At 44.5% G+C, this 22,096-nt stretch overlaps 1 protein-coding gene across 2 annotated transcripts in view; it reads right to left on the minus strand.

Moving 5' to 3' along the window:
* The window catches only part of pkp3b (plakophilin 3b), a 44,559-nt gene that overhangs the window by 17,767 nt on the left and 4,696 nt on the right, over nucleotides 1–22,096 (minus strand). For both annotated transcript variants that reach the window (XM_061737073.1, XM_061737064.1), the window contains exons 2-7: nucleotides 14,278–14,366; nucleotides 5,726–6,336; nucleotides 5,417–5,540; nucleotides 3,909–4,113; nucleotides 3,620–3,779; nucleotides 2,495–2,603 (exon numbers count right to left, since the gene is read on the minus strand). In XM_061737073.1, coding sequence (XP_061593057.1) covers nucleotides 2,495–2,603; nucleotides 3,620–3,779; nucleotides 3,909–4,113; nucleotides 5,417–5,540; nucleotides 5,726–6,336; nucleotides 14,278–14,366 — 1,298 coding nt within the window. The remainder of the gene's footprint in view (nucleotides 1–2,494; nucleotides 2,604–3,619; nucleotides 3,780–3,908; nucleotides 4,114–5,416; nucleotides 5,541–5,725; nucleotides 6,337–14,277; nucleotides 14,367–22,096) is intronic.

Below are 22,096 nucleotides of genomic sequence, written 5' to 3' on the forward strand. Positions count from 1 at the left end.
AGAGGTTTTGAACTCAGACACACAAATACTCAGCTTCTCTAATACTTCTCTACCCTCCCGTTACTCCAGAGAACCTCTGCCCACCTTTGAACCCAGATAAGTGAAGCTGACATCGTTTTGCAGCACAAACAGCTTTGGGAACAATAAATGTTTGTTCAGATTCCTGAACAAATACTGCCGGGCCGTGGGTTGGAAACAACAGCAGCACACTCATGTATCTGACCTCCCAAGTTCAGGCCTGATTACCCTCAGGTTGAAGGGTCTGAGGTTCTTAGAACTAATTGATTAACAGACAAAGAAACTGTAGCGTAATGCTGTTAATGCTGAGAACAATAGGAAGTGTTACTGTGTGACACTGAAGGACCATGTGACTCCTTTATTCAGCAATAAAAGATGAAGTAGAGCTAGATCTAGAAACAGAGAGGATGTGGGTGTCCTGCAGTGTTATTAAGATCACATGGTTCGTGGTGACGCAGTCATCCTCTTTCATAAAGCAAAGCTTTCCTATTTCTACAATATTCCCCGTCAATCTTCATCTTATAGGAGTCCATTATAAGGTCTTCTTCGGTGCTGTGGCAAAGAGGATTAATGTTTGACAGAAGAGCCGTGTTTATCAATCCTCTGGTATTTGCATAGTTGGACCAGCGAGCTGCTGCCAGTAAGTCCTGCTGGGCTCATCAAGTATTTACCTACATGCTATTTCCAGCTCCTCAAAGCTGATCTGGTTGTAGTCGTTATAAAAATGCAAGAATGCCACTGCAAGTGAGAGGCCGGCCGACTCCTTTCCTCATTAGTGTTTGAACCAGCTCAGAAGATGAGCGTCTGGCGTGGAAATTCAGGGAATCGTTGGAAACGCTTCATAGAAATTCACTGATGTAGCGGGATTAAAGTATTAGCTGACAGGAACATAAAGAAACTGATGAGACTGAACGATAAATGCTCCAAGACAGCAAGTGAACCTTCCACCATAATCTGGCTTAAAACAATCAGATTTAAAAGCAAATTTGTGCATTTTTTATTTTTTATTTTTTATATATGTTTTTATTGGTAGATTGTTTCCACAGTACAGAGCAAAACAGATGAACATACCTTTATTAATTAATTTTCCTTTGGGAATAGCAAAAAAATAAAATTAAAATAAAAAATAAAACAAAACACAAAAAAAAAATAATAATAAAAATTTAAAAAAAATAGTAAATAAATAAAAATTAAAAGATACTAATATAGTGACATAACATTAAGTAGTAGTAGTAAAGTAGTAGTAGTGCAATGAATGAAAACTTAAATAAGAAAATAAATGAGAACGAACCCGAAATGGGTTATCTAGAGATTAATAATTATTTCTTAGATCAATAATTAGCTATTCCAGTAGTAGTCACAAATTATACTAGTAAACACTTGAGTCGGAATGTTGTCATGTATCACCCCCAGAGTTATATACCAATGTAATTGGGCTGTTACTATTTTTAGGGATAGAAAAACGAAATTTGTGCACTTTTTTAACCTAATTTCCAAACCCCCCCAGACTCCAGCAGGACAACTGCAGTCTCTGTCTGAGCCCTGAAACTACATCCCCTCACGTAAAGTTTGGATGAGAACATTGGGGCTGACGTGTTTAATGCAATCTAGCACCGTCTGATTGCATTTGAACAGCCTATTGATCCAGGCCCTAACAAGCTCATTACTGTCTTCTGCTGGTCTCCTCTCATCATGGATAAATCAGGCTGACTGCACTTCCCTCCTGCATCCAGGCCCTGACAAATGAAGAAACAAATGAAGCCTCCACCCACGCGGTTCTGCTCGGCCCGTGTTATTCAAGTTGAGGAGGATTAGATCAATCACCAGAGGAGGCCGTTCCAGTGTCTTATATTTTTAGCTCAGATGTATTATTGTAGTGGTATTGCACACATGAGCTATTGGTGTTGTTCTGCACTTCTCCAGTTGATCCGGAGGCGATCACGATGTGGACCAAGATCAACAGAGTTTCAGCAGCACACACAGGCAGTGAGAGCAGCTGAGTCACTACAGCACGCCGGGCCGATTCAGGCTCCATTTATTCAGATAACAGAGCAGAAAGCTGTCTCGGCTGGTTGCAGGTGCTGTGTGGAACCAGCCATCCAGAGACAGCTAGGACAGGAGCTTTATCCCCGGCAGATAAAGGATTCCTTCCAGCGTGGAGGAGCTCCCGACTGGACCCGGCGGAGAGGCATTTTTACAAACACCACCTCCTCAGAAGACCCAGCTGAACACTGTTGCCACAACAAAAGCAGCTGGCCTGGCTGAAACAGAGAGGCGTCGCCTTCATTGTGTCTAGTTAACGCAATTTGCTAAACTATTAAAGAAATATGTGTGATTTGCTTCAGTCAAAAAACCACTGACACGCATGGTCACGGCCACTAACGTTTATAAGCTGTAACCATGACGACAGAAGTGACGACAGAATCACACGGAGGTGCTCCATTATTCACGGGCTGCGGGTGCAGGTCAGGGTTACCTTGTCGTCCCCCCCTTCTTCCTGCTGGATGTAGCACACCAGAGAGTCCACCAGGCCTTGCGTGCCTCTCATCTTTCGCCTCGTTCTCTCGTTCACCGAGCTCAGGTTTCTGAAAACGCAGCACAAAGACAGACGTGTAACGGCACACCAGGTTGTGGTGCATGAAATACACCAGCTACGCTGGCTGGCACACCAGTTAATGAAATACACCAGCTACGCTGGCTGGCACACCAGTTACATGTTCATTACTTCCCAAAGACAAATAACATGTCTAATTAAAGTACTGACGTTAATGTAAATCGAATGAATTAAGGTGGAATAGATACTGATATAGGTTAATATAGCTATATTCTACTGAATAAAAAGTAAACTATTCTGCTGTTTTGTGCTCCACAGCAGCTCCATGGGTCCATAACTTTGCTCATCCCAGATGGAAGAACTTATAAGGGAGCTTTTACAAACGCCGTGGTCACTGACACCCCAGCTGTGTTCACATTCACGATGGTGTGAATCTGATGGTACATTTGATCTCAATCAGTCAGGTCAGTTTAGGGCTGGGCAAAAATATCGATATGGCAATATATCGTGATACTTTCCTGGCCGATTCAATATCGATATTCAAAATTTGAACATCGATTCTTTTTTTCCCCCCAAATAAGTCATGTTTGAGATGGGTCTAAATCCAGTACCACTTTATTGTGCACATGGGCTTAAATAATATTGTTAATGTTAATTTCATATTTTGTAAATAATATGAAAAACATATGCAAATATGTTGTAACTGGGTAGTATAGTTACAATAAAATGGCACGGATAATTTGAATGACATTGTTCTGACTCAGTTTGTCCCATGAATTATCACCATAATCTGATGTAAGTGTAACTCAGATTTTAAGATGCATAATATCTTTAACAGTGTTCAGCAAACTATGTATAACATCGCAAAATCTGGATATCGCAATATCGTATTGTGACTCAAGTATTGTGATGTGTATGGTATTGTGAGGTTCTTGGCAACACCCACCCCTGGTTGTCTCTTTTCTCAAACACATGAAAACAAACAAAGCTTTTCAAGCATCATGAGTGTCATCATAAATAAATAAATATTCAGGGTGATGGGGTCACCTGAGACAGCCGGTGGCATTGTTGAAAATCTCTCTCTCGGCTGGGTTTAACGGGAAGCTCTTGCACAGAGGAACGAGCACCTTCTCCGTGAGCAGAGGCAAAGCCTCGATGGACAGCCTCTCCTTCAGGTTGTCCCTGGAGGACAGATTCCACAGGACACCTGCAACCAGCCAACGCAGCGTTTTACTCTTCTATCCGTGCAAACCAGTGTTTCGGACCGCTGGCATGCCCCGGCCCTTACCTTCACAGCAAAGTTAAAACTAGTGTGGAAGCTCATCATCAGTCTTACCTGTTATCGTCTTTTGAAGCTCTTCGTCAGGCTCGTTGAGAATGTTTACCAGCGGCACCAACCCACCAGCGTCTATGAGGGCCGTCTTGTTGTCGGTGCTTTCATAGATGAGGTTTCGTGTGGCGGCGGTGGCGTAACGCTGCACCTCCACGTTGTCGCTGGAGAAGAGGCCCACCAGAGCTGGAACTCCGTGCAGAAGGCGGACCTGCAGGAGAGCGGAGCTTTAACTGAATATCTGCATACTTTCTTTTCTTTTTTTTCTTTTGCATTTATTTGTTATAGAGGGACATTAATGTACATTAATTAGACCCTCCAGGAATCCGCGATTCCGTGATCGCGGAATTTTTCGCGGATTTCACGGCTGTCCGCGCATTTACAGACCTTCCGTGGATTTCAATGTCTGGTGCAGAAAAATCACTTTTACTGGGGTTAATATTGCATATGTCCGCGCTGAATATGCGAATTATGCGGGGCTCGCTTGATTTCACCGCATCATCGCCGCATAAAGTTTGGAAAAAGGGGGGAGTGTTGTGAGTGACAGGTCGTGACGCCCGGTCGCGACGTGCGGGACCCGCCCGGGGACCTCCGCACCCCTCACCGCCACCCCCCAAACAGCAGCTCTCACCCGCGGGGGTGAGAGGTAAAGAGAGTGCCGCTTGCGCGGTGGGCTCGGCTGCCGGTGGACTCAGGTCTCCGCGCTGACCGCGTACCACTGCGCCTGCGAGGGCCGGCGGAGGCGGAGCTCCCATCCACTGGGGGATCTTGGCGGCGGACGCGTGGGGTGACGGCGTTATACATCCATGGGTGACGGAGCTCTGTCTCGTCCCCCTCGTCGCGCCGGTGCGCCCGGCAATCACCCGAGCACTGAGCCGCGGGCTGGAGGGAGAGAGACCGCCCCTCTCCTCTCCACCTGCGCTCTCCTTTTTTTTTCTCTACGACCTCAGATCAGACGAGACAGCCCGCTGAATTTAAGAGGGAAGAGCTCAGCGCCGAATCCGCAACTTCCAGCATATTCCGCAATTTCACCGCATAAAAGCACATAAAAAACCTGCACATTTAATCGCATAATCAATGATTTTAGCCCGCAAAATCAAGGATTTTAGCCCGCGGAATAAAGGATTTTTGCCCGCGGAATAAAGGATTTCTGCCCGCGGAATAAAGGATTTTTGCCCGCGTTTTTCTGGAGGGTCTAATTAATGTAAATTAATGTACATTAATGTACATTAATGTACTGATGGACCAAATACAGTTTTTCCTGAATGGGATCTCACAATCACCTCTAACAGCCCCTCTAGTGACACTTGTTGCAGGTGATCTGAATTTTATAAGGCTACAGAGCGGCGGCGGAGGAGCTAAACTAAGCTAAGCTGTGACAGATTTTGTATATGAGGCAGCAGTTTTCGAAAATTACAAGATTGTTCCAGCTCAGAAGCCTACATTTATTGAGGATTGTGCAATGATTCTGGTTGAATTAGAGGTGTTAAATGTAACCACGTAAACCCACATACCTGGTTCTTAGCATCGTTGCTATGGTAACACTGATGCTGTATGTAGGCAGCTCCCAAAATGTTGAGGGCAGAGTCGGACTCAGAGAGATATCTGACAGCTGTAGGCATGTCCAGGCTCTTCAATCTGCACACACAGCAAACTGTTTTAATGAAAGAGTTTACGTCTAGTATTTCACTTCATATTTTGTTTCACAGAAATGTAAAAATCTTTTGTGCTTTAAACTGCTTTCACACACTATCAAGCTCATGCTTCATCTTTTACGGGCGTGCAGCAACACAACCTTTGAAGGAAAGAATAATATGTCTCACTCTCCCAGCGGATCATTGCTGTGTATCGATGCCACGTCCATGACGTCCACTCCTTTCCCGACACTCCTCAGAGAGCGGAGAGAGGCGGCCCGGTGCAGAGGCGTGTACTGCCCCGAGGCCTGATTGGCCCTGGACACATGCTGCTGCCACTGCGTTCCCCAGCTGTCCCCGTGGCCGGAGAAGCCCCGGCCGTTCCCCACCCAGCCCTCCTGGCCGTGGCTGGAGCCCTGCTGCTGGTAGTGCTGCTGCTGCTGCTGCCTGTTGGTGATCCGGCTGATGGTACGGTGGGACGGGCCCCTGTAGGTGAACTGATAGGGCAGCTCCTCCTCCTGCCAGTAGCCCCTGTCCTGGGCCAACGTTCCACTGAGGCTGCGCCGGAGACTGCCGGACGGGGGCGCGGTGACTGGGACAGAGGGGTTCTCAGGATGCATCGAACCCACGATCGATAATGCCGGCGGGTCTTCCTGGCACAGTGACTTAGAGCGTCTGCTTCTGCTCTGTGAGGTCTGGTAGCTGTTCTGGACCATGCTTGATTTATGGGTCAATTTGGAGCCGGTTTCCACAGTGGAGTGAGAGGAGAACCCGGAAGTGCGAGGGGGAACTGTAGACACCTGGGAAGTGGATGAAATGGGGAAAAACACAAGGTCAGCGGATAAATAATCCAATTTTAATGGTTATCGAAAGAAACAACAACAAAAATGTTCACAAGGCTGGTTTCTATAACCTGGAGAAAGCTCAACATTTTCTCTGTACTCTTAAAGTAGCAGGTTAAAAGCAACCGACAAACACTGTTTATATTAGACAAAGTTTTCACATTGTTCACAACTGCAGCCGAGGCTCTTCCCTTTGACACAGAACCAACAGCAGCAGACAGGAAACATTAACCCTACACAATACTTGCTCATTGTTTTCATAAATGTGCGTGGGTGTGTGTGCGTGTGTGTGTGTGTGTGTGTGTGTGTGTGTGTGTGTGTGTGTGTGTGTGTGTGCGTGCGTGCGTGCGTGCGTGCGTGCGTGCGTGCGTGCGTGCATGGGATTGACACAGCTTTTCCTGTCCACTAACTTTTCCACTCTGACACCAACCAGCTGCATGTCCGTCTTTTGCCACAACCATAAACATCCTCTTTAGTTTTCCTTCTTGCCACCTGTCTGGTAGCTGCTTGGTCATGATCCTTTTACCAATATGTCCATTGTCCCATTGTCCAAACCAACTTAATCTGGCCTTTCTAACTCTGTCTCTATAACAGCCAACCTGAGCTTTCCTTCTGATGTGCTTATTCCTAATCCTGTCCATCCCTCTCCTCAAGAGAAGCTGAGCATCTTCAGCTCTGCCTCCTGTAGGCCTGGGCAATAAACCGCAAATTTACCATTACCGACATTCACTGTGATGACCGACGTCAATTTACCCATGTCGGTAAATTCTTTGTTTTGATTATGGGGTTTATGTTTATGTTCATGTTCTGGATCTCTGGAAAGCGTCTAGAGACATCTGTTGTATTAGACGCTATATAAATAAAATTGAATTGAATTGAATTGAATTGATTAAAAAAAGTAAATAAACGTCCTTTTGTCTGTTTTGACTGTGTGTGCTGATAGGCTAGTTTCATTCCCCTTTATGACGGCGTGTGTGTAATCACTTCACTCCACTCATCCAGTCGGAACGAGAAGGGGAACCCAAGAAAAGGGCTGATGGTTCAAACGCAGAAGCGGCTGACTGACATAATAGGGCTGGCGCATTTCAACAACTTCACACGCTCTCAGACCACACATGGCCATTTTAATGCTGAGAAATTAACTCCAGCGCACAGTAACTACAAACAACAACAACAGCCTACAAACAAGTCACGGCACACTAGTCAGCGCTGAGTTCTCAACTCAGAGCAGCTGTCTGGAATTACGACCAATCAGCCAATCTAAAAATAGAGTTGTTTGTTGCTGGCTAAGGGTTATCACACATTTATTGTTATCGAGGTAAAACTGCCCAATTTATCGTGATATTGATTGAGGTCATATCACCCAGCCCTAGCCTCCAGTCCATCTAAGGAACATAACAAAGCTGGTCTCACCACCGTCAATGCCCCATTCCCACAGGACCTGCGTTACTTTGTAATAATCACAGAGGATGTCCGAATGCCCCACGTCTGCCACAGCAGATTACCTGCCCTGTTTCACCGAACCCTGAGGTCACTCACTGCTCTGTGTTGGTCCTGAATTAGTATTAAATTAGTAATTATGGAGTTCCACAGGGTTCTCATTCGAGACCAAGCCTATTTTTTTTTAAACATACTCTACTTCCTTTGGACAATATAATCACAAAACATGGTATTCATTTGCTATGCAGATGACACCCAGCTCTATTCATGTATGATGGCTGAGGAAAAGAAAAGAAGTACTTCCTAAAGGTCTTGGAGACATTAAGGCCCATCCGTCATTAGGGCCCGAGCACTGCGAACAGTGCGTGACAGTGCGAAGGCCCTATTGTATCTGTAGGAGTTTTTATCTTCGTTTTTCTTCCGACGAAATGAGGGCCTTTTTGCCCCCCTAAACGTGCCCCAAAAGCCACCAAATTTTGCACGCAAGCCAGGCCTGGCAAAGAATTTGATATTTAATGGTTTACATTAATGGCCGTGGCCTAACAGCTCAACAGCGCCCCCTAGAAAACTTCGTGCCTCAAGCCCCACAATACGGTTTGACGTACATGCACGAAAATCGGTACACACCTGTATCATGTCGCAACTTAGGTCTCTTGGCGCCATGGCCGAAACCGAACAGGAAGTCGGCCTTTTTTAATGAATCGTGTAATTTTGGCGCAATTTATGCCATTTCTTCAGCCGCTTCAGAGCCCGAACCGTAACGTGCACCCAGGTGTGTTATACATCAAAATGTGTGTCTCCATCCTGCGACGATGCGCATTACTTTTCTCAGTCAAAAGCGTTACCGTGGCGACGCTAGATGCCAAAAAGCGCGCCCCCCTTTATCTGATTGGTCCATATTTGATAGTTCCTATTTTCTGCCATAACTTTTGAATGGTTTGACATAAAGACTCGTGGGTGGTGTCATTGGACTCGGTTTTAAGTCCTTGACCATAATTGGTGCAAATTAGCCCCGCCCCTTCTTCTGATTGGTCGATATGTGATAGTTCCTATTTTCTGCAATAACTTTTGAATGGTTTGACATAAAGAGTCATGGGTGGTGTCATCGGACTTAGTTTTGAGTCCTTGACCTTCATTGGTGAAAATTGCACGCGCGAGGGCCCGTTCATCGCTGCTTGCAGCTTTAATTTTCTTCTTGTAATCTCCATCTTCATCAAATGTACTAAGAGCAAAATATCTCTGGTGGAAATTGTTTGTGAGAGGGCTGAACGTAATCACAAATAGCTGATCAGCAGAGACCCCCCCCCAGGTATTCCCTCTGGGCTGAGCTGAGTAGCTGACCCACTAAATAGAGTTGTCCCGATCCGATCACGTGATCGGAAATCGGGGCCGATCACGTGATTGCAGACTCGATCCGGACTCGGACGTTATGAGCCGATCAGGAATCGGATATATATATATCAGGGTTTCCGTTGTCCGGTAATTGCCGGACTTTGTCCGGTAAAATATGCCGAAGTCCGGTATTTTATAATCTCTCCGGTCAAAATGTCCGGTGAAAATACTCACTGGCGCCGACATCCACGTGTGCGTTGATTTATGGTTCCGCGTCGCACCGACGCAGAGTGTACAGCGTAGGGTTCGCTGCGACGCGCACCCTACGCCCGACCCTACGGCGTAGGCTCTGCGTTGGTGTGACGCAGAACCATAATTCCGGCTTAAAAGTAAACAACATGCGCCCAAGTACCCGTGCATGACAGGCAGACACACACGGGGAGAAGAGACAATTTCTTTAAATTTTATTTTTTTTAAAAACTTTATCCTTATGAACGCAATTGTTATATACGGTAGTCCAACTTTCCTTATTTTAATCAGAACACTTTTTTTTTTCCTCTTCGGCGTGGAGTAGTGGGCTTGGAGCGGCAGCCATCGGTTAGTTTTTTCTTTTTAGATCCGAGGCTTCCGCAACTTTCAGGCGCTTTTTCTGCGCAAGCAAGCTTTATAGATGAGGCCCCAGGACTGAAGCATAATACATCCATGGACTGAAGCGGAGCTGCGGCGCCGACATTATGGTTCCGCGTCGCGGAAGGCTCTGCGTTGGTGTGACGCGGGACCATAAATCAACGCACACGTGGAGTAGTGGGCTCGGAGCAGCAGCCATACACCGCATGCGCGCAGAGCACGCCTGTTTGTTTTGAAGCTGAAGCAGCCCTATGCTTAAAAAAAAAAAAAAAAGAAAGAAAAAGAAAATAACATTTTTTTATACTGACTTAAGAATGTTCAAGCTGCCTACCTCCTATGTGCTCAGTTTACAGTACACATGTTAAAATATAATAAAAGGGTCATCCTGTATAATTTTCTTTTCTCTTCTTCATTTTTTATTGTTTTATAAAAGTATCGGATCGGGACTCGGTATCGGCAAGTCCTCAAAATCAAAGGACTCGGACTCGGACTCGGGGGCAAAAAAACCTGATCGGGACATCCCTACCACTAAAGGAGTGTTTATTTTCCCCATAAAGGTTTTCAAAGGCCTCTTTTGCAGGGCTGGACCTGGTAATGGAGAGACAGGTCAAAAACCTTTTTCAAATTCACATCCCGGGCAGACTTTCTGATAGCGACACTGAAAAACTAGTTAATGATCTCAATTTGACAACCGTAATACCATTCTACTGGATATTGAAATAATTCTTTGAAAATCCTTCAGCTCATCAAAAATACAGCAGAAACCACAATTCACTTGTATTAGCTTCTTTACCCTGGCTTCCTGTAAAATAACAGACATTTCTTCAAATGGCATACAAAGCATTTAAGGGCGTAATTCCATCAGCTCGTGTTGCTCCTTTCATCCTCAGATCTTATTGTTTCTTATCAAGAAGCCTCTACTCTCAGAATGCCAGTGATTGATGATATCTAGTTTCCAGGTCTACACTGGCAAGAAGACGCCTTTCTTATGGAACCAGCTTGAAACTTGGAGACATTAAACAGGTATTTTGACTGCTGTCCAGGTTAAGCTTAAAACATATTCATTTAAAAGTATTTTATTTATTGCTATATTTGGCAATTAATTTTACATACTTTTTTGTGCTTTGTAGCTCTTTTTATACTTACTTTTCTGTACATATTTGACTACATACTGCTACTTCATATACTACTACATATACTACTAAATATAAATAAAATAATGTAATAAAATAATAAATTACTAAAATCCAAGATAAATTACTTGAATCCATTAAAATGATAAATTGACGCTTCTTCCATGTCAAGACTATTTTTTCAAGAGAATGTGTGAACAATTCAAAGCAGCTAATGTTCCTGAATACACCTCAAAGTATGTATTATGGGAAACTCCCAAGGGCCCAAGGGTAAATTTGGTTTTCCATTGCTAGATTTCATATTTATGACAACTTTATTGGGGGTGAATTTTTATATACCTGATCAAGTAAAATGATATAAAGCTACTAATTTATGCATAATTAGGGATGATGGCTTTGAGACTATATTCCAAATGACATACTTTTGTGAGTACACTCAACACAGTGTAGCTGTATGTGTAGTGTAGCTTTAGTCATGATACCATGAAGAGTTGGTTTTTCATTGACTGTCATTTCCAAATACAACAAACACTGTTGTCGTGTCTCATCCATCAGCTCTGCTATGAGAGTTTAAATCTGCACCGTCGTTCACACAGAAGACGACCCTCCGTCTTCTTACTGACCGAAAATAAGGCAGTTACTGTCCCGACACTTCTGGTACGCAAACAAACACAATGGTGACCATTGATTGTATGAAGTATTCAACGCTCCACAGTCAATACATTTACATGCACTAACAGAAAGTTGAATTGTTGCTTTAATCCGACTGATTTCGAAATTTTAAAGGAGATGTATACACCTTAGCCGGGTCGAATTGAAGCCATTAAGATTGAGCTTTTAGTGCCAGATAATGTGTCTTAATCCGGCATGTATACGCAACCAACGCTTAGCCGAGCTAGTGACTGCCCCGGGACTCCCCTTCCAGAAGTGACGACACGTGAAATCCATAATATCAACACAGTAGGAGAAGACCACGAACAGCAAAGAAGGAACCGGAAGAACGGCGACACAAAAGTGCGTGTGGCGCCACCTAGCATCGCGGACTCAAACGCACTTCACTCAATAATTTGATTCTCTTCCTGCGCACATGGATTTCTCAGAAACTCCAGTTTAATCCTTAGTTAGATTGTTGCCAATAGCTTGAATTAGATGTGCAGGTAACCGCACTCAAGTTCTGACCGTTTTGAGTGTACCATCCAGGTACTTGCAGTGATCTTAATGAAGATAGGGTTGTCAATGTGTACACACTTGTGGCAGTCAAAATAATAATAAAGTAGTAATAAAGTATAAGAAGTGCATAATTTAGTACAACGCCTAAGTCTAAGGTGTCAAACAGTTAGCTGTTGCTTCAGCCACTCAGCACCTTTGGTGAGACGACTTCTAACCTGTCAGTAAAGACTTTGCAGAGCACAGTCTCTTATTTTGAAGATAAGATGGCTCGTTGTCTTGTTAACTATACAAGCAAACTGCTGTTACCAGTTCTGGGTTCGTCAGAAAACACTCACAGCTGTGGCTTCCCGTCTTAAGTGTTTCATCCCCATACTTTGTCTCACCCAACATATTTGGTTTGGAGACGGAGCCCAGCAAAACAGCCCACAGTGGCCTTGTTTGCTCCTTCACTCACTCTTACAGTAGCAGAGGCAGATGAAGCTGCACAGTTTTGTTTAAGCTGGAAAGGATGTTGATCTCAGAATCAGATGATTGTGAACACCAGATCACAGATCACAAATCACCAAACCGGCACATTTCACACGCTATAACTATCGTTGAAGATTCATATTTCACACACCGTCCCAATCAGCAACCCTACAGAGACGTTACACAGGAAAATACAAGAAGCCTGTGATGAATGTTGCGAGCCTTTCACTGCAGACTGTTTCAAAGCAACCGTTAGTGCTCCAGAGGCGTTTATTTGGGACGTTTAATGCACTTTCAACCCTGTGGTGACTCTGTCGGGTTCAGAGCAAACTGCAGGGTTTCATGAAATATTCACTTCAATTCAATTCAATTTAATTTATATAGCATCTATCTACAAATGGTCTGTAGGAGCTTTTTCAAAGACCCTGAATTATATTTCCGAAACAATGGCAAGTTAAAAATTAAAGCTGCAAGCAGTGATGAACGGGCCCTCGCGCCTGCAATTTTCACCAATTAAGGTCAAGGACTCAAAACTAAGTCTGATGAAACCACCCACGACTCTTTATATCAAACCATTCAAAAGTTATGGCAGAAAGTGGGAACTATCAAATATGGACCAATCAGATGAAGGGGGGGCGCGCTTTTTGGTCTATCGTCACCACGGTAACACTTTACACTGAGAAAAGTAATGTGCATCATCGCAGGATGGAGACGCACATTTTGATGTATAACACATCTGGGTGCACGTTACGGTTCGGGCGAAGAAAAGGCATACATTTCGCCAAAATTACACGATTAATTCAAAATGGCCGACTTCCTGTTCAGTTTCGGCCATGGCACCAAGAGACATGATACAGGTGTGTTCCGATTTTCGTGCATGTATGTCAAACCGTATTGTGGGGCTTGAGGCACGAAGTTTTCTAGGGGGCGCTGTTGAGCTATTTTGCCACGCCCATTAATGTAAACCATTAAATATCACATTTTTCGCCAGGCCTGCCTTGCGTACAAAATTTGGTGACTTTTGGAGTACGTTTAGGGGGGCAAAAAGGCCCTCATTTCGTCAGAAAAATAAAAACAAGAAAAACGATAAAAATAAGAAAAATTCCTACAGATACAATAGGACCTTCGCACTGTCAGTGCTCGGGCCCTAAAAACTCCCCCAGTGGGAGAAAAACCTTTAAGCCAAACAGTGGCAAGAAAGAAAACCCCTTGAGGAGGGCATAAACCCCCCAGCAGAACCTGGACCATGAAGAGGAGTAGAGAGGGTAGAGAAGACAAGAAGAGGGAGATAGGAAAGAGAGGATGAAAAGCAGAGAGAGCAGAGGCACAAATGTAACGTTGATATTGCGTAAGAGAAATATTTCAGTGATGTAAACTGCATTGACGCCCTGCAGTTGAATTAAATGTTTTCCACATTCTGCAGTCAGCCTTCTCAGGTCTCTGATGATTACAGCTGCGTTCAGGGAAGAGGTGGCGCGTCTGGTTTAAGGAAGTTCACACCCAGCATACTTGTGTTGGAGGCTAAGTACTGCAGGGTCGTAGTACTGGACCGTTTTACTGGCGGTAACGACTCACTCCAGTCAGCCCGGCAAACACAGGCTCGGTGGAGCCGCTCCAAACATTACAGCTGAGCTCACAGACCCGGCCGAGTCAAACACACTCCAGATTCATCCCGGTTAAAAACAAACAGCCGCTTCTGGAGTTGTGGTGTGAACGGCAGCGTACTCACCGCCATGACGCGAGTGGGCGCGCTGATCATGGACCTGGAACTGAAACCATGTGTGTGGCCGTAGCTCTTAACCTCTGGAGGGCTGTAATCTGGAAATAGAGGGGGGAGAAGAAAATGTTTGTGTTCATGATTACTCAGCTCGGTCACATCAGTTTGGAGGTTTCAACTCGGGCTGAATGTGAACATCTGAACCCGTCCTGCCAACATCTGCCGTGCACATTATGGTGCTGATCTCACGCCTTTAGTCCTCCAGAATCCTACGTTAGAAGACAGGCATGTACATTTGTGGAGGTCACAGTATGAGTTGAAACAATTAATGTGATCATGATGAAGAGAGTCTTGCTAAGTACATCTCTGTTTTAAGTCGTAGGCTGTAAGTAATTTGTTCCATTGATCGTATTTCTTCTACAATGTCCAACCATTGGCTCAGTCCAGGTGAGTCCATCTTCTGCTTTTTTCTGGTAATGGCTTTCTGGGCCGCAAGAGATAGAATTTTAAAAATGTATATGTCCTCTTTATTTATTACATCCTCTGGTATCAGTCCTAAGTAAATAACTTGGGGATCTTTAGGAATCCCAGATCTCAAAACTTTCTCCACGGCTCTTATATTCCATCCCAAAATGCTTGTATTTTCTTACACGAACAGAAAATGTGAGAGTGGTTGGCGCTCAATAGAGGGTATGCATTGACGTCACTTTCTCACTGGACTACGCCCCCTTACTCACATTGAGTTGCAAAAATGGCTGCAACTAGTGGAGAAGACGGGATAACAGCCGATTATCGGCTTTAATTAAAGGCAGTTGGACTTGACAGTGACCCGTACAGTTACCCCAAGAACCAGTGGTCCATGGACATTAATATTTGGTACAGTTACCCCAAGAACCAGTGGTCCATGGACATTAATATTTGGTACAGTTACCAAGAACCAGTGGTCCATGGACATTAATATTTGGTACAGTTACCCCAAGAACCAGTGGTCCATGGACATTAATATTTGGTACAGTTACCAAGAACCAGTGGTCCATGGACATTAATATTTGGTACAGTTACCAAAAACCAGTGGTCCATGGACATTAATATTTGGTACAGTTACCAAGAACCAGTGGTCCATGGACATTAATATTTAGTACAGTTACCAAGAACCAGTGGTCCATGGACATTAATATTTGGTACAGTTACCAAGAACCAGTGGTCCATGGACATTAATATTTGGTACAGTTACCAAGAACCAGTGGTCCATGGACATTAATATTTAGTACAGTTACCAAGAACCAGTGGTCCATGGACATTAATATTTGGTACAGTTACCAAGAACCAGTGGTCCATGGACATTAATATTTGGTACAGTTACCAAGAACCAGTGGTCCATGGACATTAATATTTAGTACAGTTACCAAGAACCAGTGGTCCATGGATATTAATATTTGGCCTTGAATCCAGTTTCCTGATATTTATATGTACTTATTTTCTACGCCGGGGAAATACACGAAGCAAAGCTTGAAGGCATACAAAGGTCTTGAGGCTTGGTCCGACATCAAGGCAGGATTTGTTGGCGAAATTAAAGTAACGAAGACACCGAACTTTATGATTTGACCGTTTAACCTTAGCTACCCAAAAATCCAACATTACCTGATACAAAATGGGAACCGCAAATCCAAGTTTCGGTGCCTGGAATCCAGTTGTTTCTGTGAATTGCAGTGATCCATTTGTCTCTCTTAAGCTTATTTTTCATCAGTCTGTAAAACGATAACTCAGATTTCCTGCTAAATCTATGAGTACAGTCGATCACACAACAGCTCTTTCCCATTTTAGATGTTTTCGCTGTGGAGTTGCATCTGTGACGTCATGCGCATTCCCTCTATTGCCCACATTGTCTCCAGCAATATTGTTGCTCACCCAGTTATTTATTGTAAACACAGATTTAATGGACAAGAAATTTGAAACAGTTAGTGCTACTACTGATGGTGTCTCTGAGGATGAGGAGGAGGAGGAGGAGGGGGTGTGACTGACCAAGTCTCCACCTACATACTGTACTGTGTATATGTATGTTTAGACTGAACATGCTAATGAATCAAAAGGGTTCCAACTACTTCTGCATCTACCCTGCGGCAGCTTGAGTGGACAGCAGAATCCACCCTGGTGTCACGCTGACATCACTGCTGGAGCTGATAAACCCCTGGACACGCTGCAGTCATGTGACGCGAGACCGAAGGGCAGCTGAGGCCTTTTCCCCGCAGATAGAAACCAGATGGTTTGAGTTTAGGTTTGTTTTGCTTTGTTTGTGCAGGCTACGAGGGACAGGGGAACGCACACCTGAAACCTGCTGCAGAAAAACTACATTCAGAAGGACATTTGAAGAGTTGATTGAGGTTTGACGTACAGATATCTCAATAGAAGTGCTTTTTTATGGTCAAGTAGGGAACAAATATTTAGTTTGCAATTTTCTGGGTGGTCTTTGATTTAGTGAACATGTACAACGTGTCAGTTCAGAGCGAACGTTTTAATCAGGCAGCAGGAAGGCCTTAATCAGCCTTCAGCAGCAAATCGGGTTTAATTTCATACTGAAGTGACGTGATGAACCAGTTCCTGGATTTATTGCACTATCATCTGCAAGATAATCAGCACATTCCAGATATTTCCCAACGCTAACCGCGGATCGTTTCCCAACGCCGACTAAAATGAAGGCAGGCGTGTGCGGTGCAGGCGGGAGGAGTGGAGGGACTCGTGGACTTATGATGCACGGTGCTGGAGATCTGTGGAAGCATGTTTACACATCTATTGTGTTTAAGTACAGACAATTTTGTTCATTAAAGAAGAAAAAACAAAGCAGCATTTGAAGGTTTCTCACATCAAGGAGTATATTGAGTTGCCAAAGTCGGCTGCAGCTAAGGCAGGAAAAGAACAGGAGCAACACCACTAACTCAGCTGAACGTAACAGAGACCTATAAACGACAGCAAGAAAAATAAAGAACTACATCCTAAGATAATGGATTCATAAGCCTTGATCATCAGCTGCTTTCTGTTGTAGAAGACATCGGGTTTAAACGCGTCGTTAGCAGCTTGGACCCCGATTTGTGCTGCCGAGTCGTAAATATTTCACTGATGAGTGCCCGCTGGAGTTTTACCAGACTATATACAGTCACATCCAAACCCTTATGCAGGACGACAGTCATGTCAGTCGGCTTTACGGGTGACATTTGGAGCTCTAGTGTGAAGAGTTTTGCTTCACTCACAAGAGTTTCCTCACACGTGGCGGCTGCTACCGCTAAAGCTTTCACAAAGCTTAATAATACATAATACATTTTTCATTTTAAGATTTATTCCTTTTTCCACAGGAAAACTAAGGTTTATAGTTTATAACTTGTATCAACTCTAAGAGAGTGAAATATCTGCTGTTGTCTGTGTTGGTGCACATGTTGTGTTGTTCACATAATTATTACCACAGGAAAGCTTAAACTGATAAACTACACTTACTCTTTGTAAGCGAGTCCAAGTCGTCTCTAGAGGGAAATACTGCTCATTGCCTCAGCCTGCAATAAAACTGTCAATTCATCATACTTTCTCATCTTCTAATTTTTATACCTGTCATATAACGATGTCAGTGTTGTGTACATGTGACAACAATATTGAAGAATTTATGGATTTCACGCTGTGATCGATGATCGGCAGATACTGATTTTGGTGATAAGTGATCGGCCCTCTAGTCTCTAGTCTAGTCTCCTTCACTGGGGGTCTCATCCTGCCACGCCCTTTTCCGGACTGACTGTCGTTGGCACCAAGAAAAGCTGAAAATATGTCTTTTGTGACAACCTTTCACGTATTGTTGAAGCGGTTTGCGTGGTCCCACCAACAGTCGCGTGGACTTACAGCCTCTGTCAGCCCAAGTCTCTCAGCTTTGGTTGTAGGAAGCAGGATTGCTGAGGTCGGGGCTGTTGTAACGCTGCGACTTGTTGTCTGAAAGTTTGGAAGGTTTCAAACAAAGAAAGAGGGCGGGGTGTGGTGGGGGTGGAGGAGAGAGGGGGGGTTTGTGCCTCAGATCCACTGGGGGGTCCGGGTGGTGGAGCAGCAGACGGACCAGACACTTTAACGTCCACAGAGCCTCTACGTGCAGCGAGATAACGGTAGTGAGGGGGAGCTGCGTCAAGAGCAGGACAGACAACTTCATCTATTTCACTTCTCACACACACACAATGCAGTCTGGCAGCGGGGAAGGAAGGAGGGAGGAAATGCTCCTGGGAGGGGCCCTGGGCCGCATGCCTGAACATTAGCATCACCACATCAGGGGTCAGGGAAGGTGCGCTCCGACACCAGCGCCGCCAGAACCCGGACCAACGCAGCCCTGACCCAAAAAATGCTCAGCTTCAGTGGGAAAGCTAAACGGAGACTAAACAACCGAGCTGAACACGTGACGGACGCCCACGCTCACTGAGAGGGTGGAGGGTGGAGATGGAGGATGCAGAAGCAGCCTGATTCTGGGGGTTTCTGGCGTCCAAACTAAAGCTGCTTTCGTCAACGAACCTTTATCACCTGAGGAAAACGAGACGAGACGCAACAAAAATGCTGGTCATGTGAGGATAATTAAAAATATAATGCAATATTGTAGAGGAATAAAAAGGAGACTAAAATGTAATTACAAAATAAAAACTTAATGTCCATGTTTTCAGTAGTTTCTCTGGTTTAATGTCCACGTTTCCAGTAGTTTCTCTGGTTTAGTTCTGCTGGGTGACGTTAGTCCTCAATCCCAGTCGCTGCAGCAGGAATCAGATCCAGAAGATGCAGCTGCAGAGTTAGAGGCTGATGCCGTTAACGCAGAGCTCTAGGTTCACGTCCATTAAAAACAAAGTTACATAGAGAAACGCGGGGATCTGCTCTGGGGCTGGAGAAGAAGAAGAACTATCTTTGGATACACTTTCCTACATAGACGTGGAAAAGAAAACCCAATGTGTCGTCGAAAAAGAAAAAGATGGGGAAAAATGCGGAAAAATAAATATGTTGTAAACTCAAATTAGAGTCTTCTGTATCTGGAATGAATGTATTCTTGGGTCTATAAGATAACAATAATATAATTAAAGCTGCAAGCAGCGATGAACAGGCCCTCGCACTCATGACACCACCCACGACTCTGTATGTCATACCATCCATCTAGGGCTGCAGCTATCGAATATTTTAGTAATCGAGTATTCTACTGAAAATTCCATCGATTAATCGAGTAATCGGATAAAACATATATTTGTTTAGTTAAAGAGCCATTATAAATATACATAAGATGTTAGATGTTAATTGACATCAAGACTAAATTATATAATCCAGTAGGTTCATGGCTGTTCATTTAAAAACCCTGAACTTACACCAGTTGACCAAATTCACTGCCTTCACTCAAAAAACTAAGGATTTTACCAAGAAATGTTCTTATTTCTAACCTAAAAATGCCATTACACCTGATATCAGACATAACTTAAAATGTTAGGTGTTTTCCCACGTGTTTCAATTGAACTTTCATTTTTGTCAAGCAAATTTTAAGTTCTAGTTAAGTTTTAAGTTAAAGTATAAGATTTTGAGTTTTGGCAGTGTTTAAAATAAACTTCTGAGCCCTGCTGGCACCAGTGCTGCTTGTTTTCTCCATGAATGACTACAGAGATAAAATGAAATGAAAACTACCCAGTTAGCTTTATTACGTTTTTATTTTTCTGACATTTCCTGCCTTTTCTTTTAGTTAAAACTGTAGCGGGAACAGAGGTTTATGTACCGGGTAAAGGCTGATTTATGGTTCCGCGTTACAACAACGCAGAATGGTGCGCGTCGCTGCGTACCCATGCCGTATGCTACGGCGTAGCCGTGGAGAGCCTGCATGTCAGCGCAGCACCGCCAGCCGGACCGGCGCTCTCCGCCCTCGCCGGAGAGCGCCGTAGGCGTCGATTTAACGCGGAACAATAATTTTGGCTTTAGAGGGGGAACATAGGAGAACGGACCAGAAGAATATAGCGTGGATTAAAAATAAAAGTTAAGCACTGAACTACATTAGTCTCCCGTCTGGGCCATTGCAGACTGCCTGAGCATGGCAAACCAAACCTCTTTCTTCCCCCTTTAACGTGCGCAGCGCATGGATGTACGGAGAAGCGTCAGCGTGTTGTGTCGCATTAAATGTGGTCCGGGCGTAATACAAGGCTTTGAGCTGGTGAACGAAAAAAAATAAATAAATAAATAAATTAAACGATTCCTCGAGGCAGAGAAAATTCCTCGATCATTTTTTGTAATCGAATTACTCGAATTATTCGAGGAATCGTTTCAGCCCTACATCCATCCATCCATCCATCCATTATCTATACCCGCTTTATCCCTTGCAGGGTCACGGGGGTCTGCTGGAGCCTATACCAGCTCATTTCAGGTGAGAGGCAGGGGTTACACCCTGGACAGGTCACCAGTCCATCACAATGGACCATTGAAGGTCAAGTACTCAATACCGAGTCAGATGACACCACCCATGACTCTTTATATCACACCATTCAAAAGTGATCAGAGGAAGGGGGGCGCGCTTTTTGGCGTCTAGCATCGCCATGGTAACGCTTTTGACTGAGAAAAGTAATGCGCGTTTGTCGCAGGATCTAGACACACATTTTGATGTATAACACACCTGGGTGCACGTTACGGTTCGGGCCGCATTAACGGCCGAAGAAATGGCATAAATTGCGCCAAAATTACACAATTATTTCAAAATGGCCGACTTCCTGTTCGGTTTCGGCCATGGCGCCAAGAGACTTTTCTTTAAGTTGCGACATGATACAGGTGTGTACCGATTTTCGTGTATGTACGTCAAATCGTATTGTTGGGCTTGAGGCACAAAGTTTTCTAGGGGGCGCTGTTGAGCCATTAGGCCACGCCCATTCATGCAAACCATTAAATATCACATTTTTTGGGCCGCTCGGTGGCGCAGTGGGTTAAGCGGCGGCTCATATACTGAGGCTACAGTCCTCCTGCAGCGGTCGCGGGTTCGAATCCAGCCCGCGCACCTTTGCTGCATGTCTTCCCCGTTCTCTCTCTACCCCTTTCCAGTCTGCATCTCAATAAAGGGCCACTAGAGCCCAAAAAAAATATCAAATTTTTCGCCAGGCCTGGCTTGCGTGCAAAATTTGGCCACTTTTGGGGCACGTTTAGGGGGGAGAAAAAAGAAATTCCTACAGATACAATAGGGCCTTCGCACTGTAAGCGCTCAGGCCCTAATAATAAGATAACCTTGTTTGAATTTGGCTAAATACAATCTTTGACTCAAACATGATCCTGGACAATTCTGACTAAAATAAGACTAAAATGCTCAGACTTTTAGTTGACTGAAACTCGGCACGACTAAAAGGAGAATGAACGTGACTAAAACTATTAAAAACTAAAACTAAAATTGAAAAAGGCTGACAAAAACAACAGTAGTCCTCATACGTGCAGCGCTGCCTACGGACTCTCATACGTGGTCACCAGGATGAGGTAACTGGTAAATAACTGGTGACCTGAGAGAGCTGTGACTCACTACACCAGCGGACTAAACCTAATACAGCTACTTTACTAAATAAACATCCAACATGCTCCTGGAGCAGCCTGGAAAATCACCAACGTGTGTGACATCAACCAGTCCCTGTGCCAGCGATGACGCGGCAGCGATGGATCTAACAGGTAAAGATAATCCTGCAGGAGCAGCGGGCCGTTTGGGCGGAGGCAGGCTGAGAACGGCGCGCTGCAGGCTGCACGATAGACCAGTTGAAAATAGACACTGACAGCATGTTGTGAGGAGGTGATTGGAAAGGAATGTGACACCCACAAGACGGCTCCCGAG

This window comes from Cololabis saira, chromosome 2, assembly GCF_033807715.1.
Source record: "Cololabis saira isolate AMF1-May2022 chromosome 2, fColSai1.1, whole genome shotgun sequence".
Lineage (NCBI taxonomy): Eukaryota > Metazoa > Chordata > Actinopteri > Beloniformes > Belonidae > Cololabis > Cololabis saira.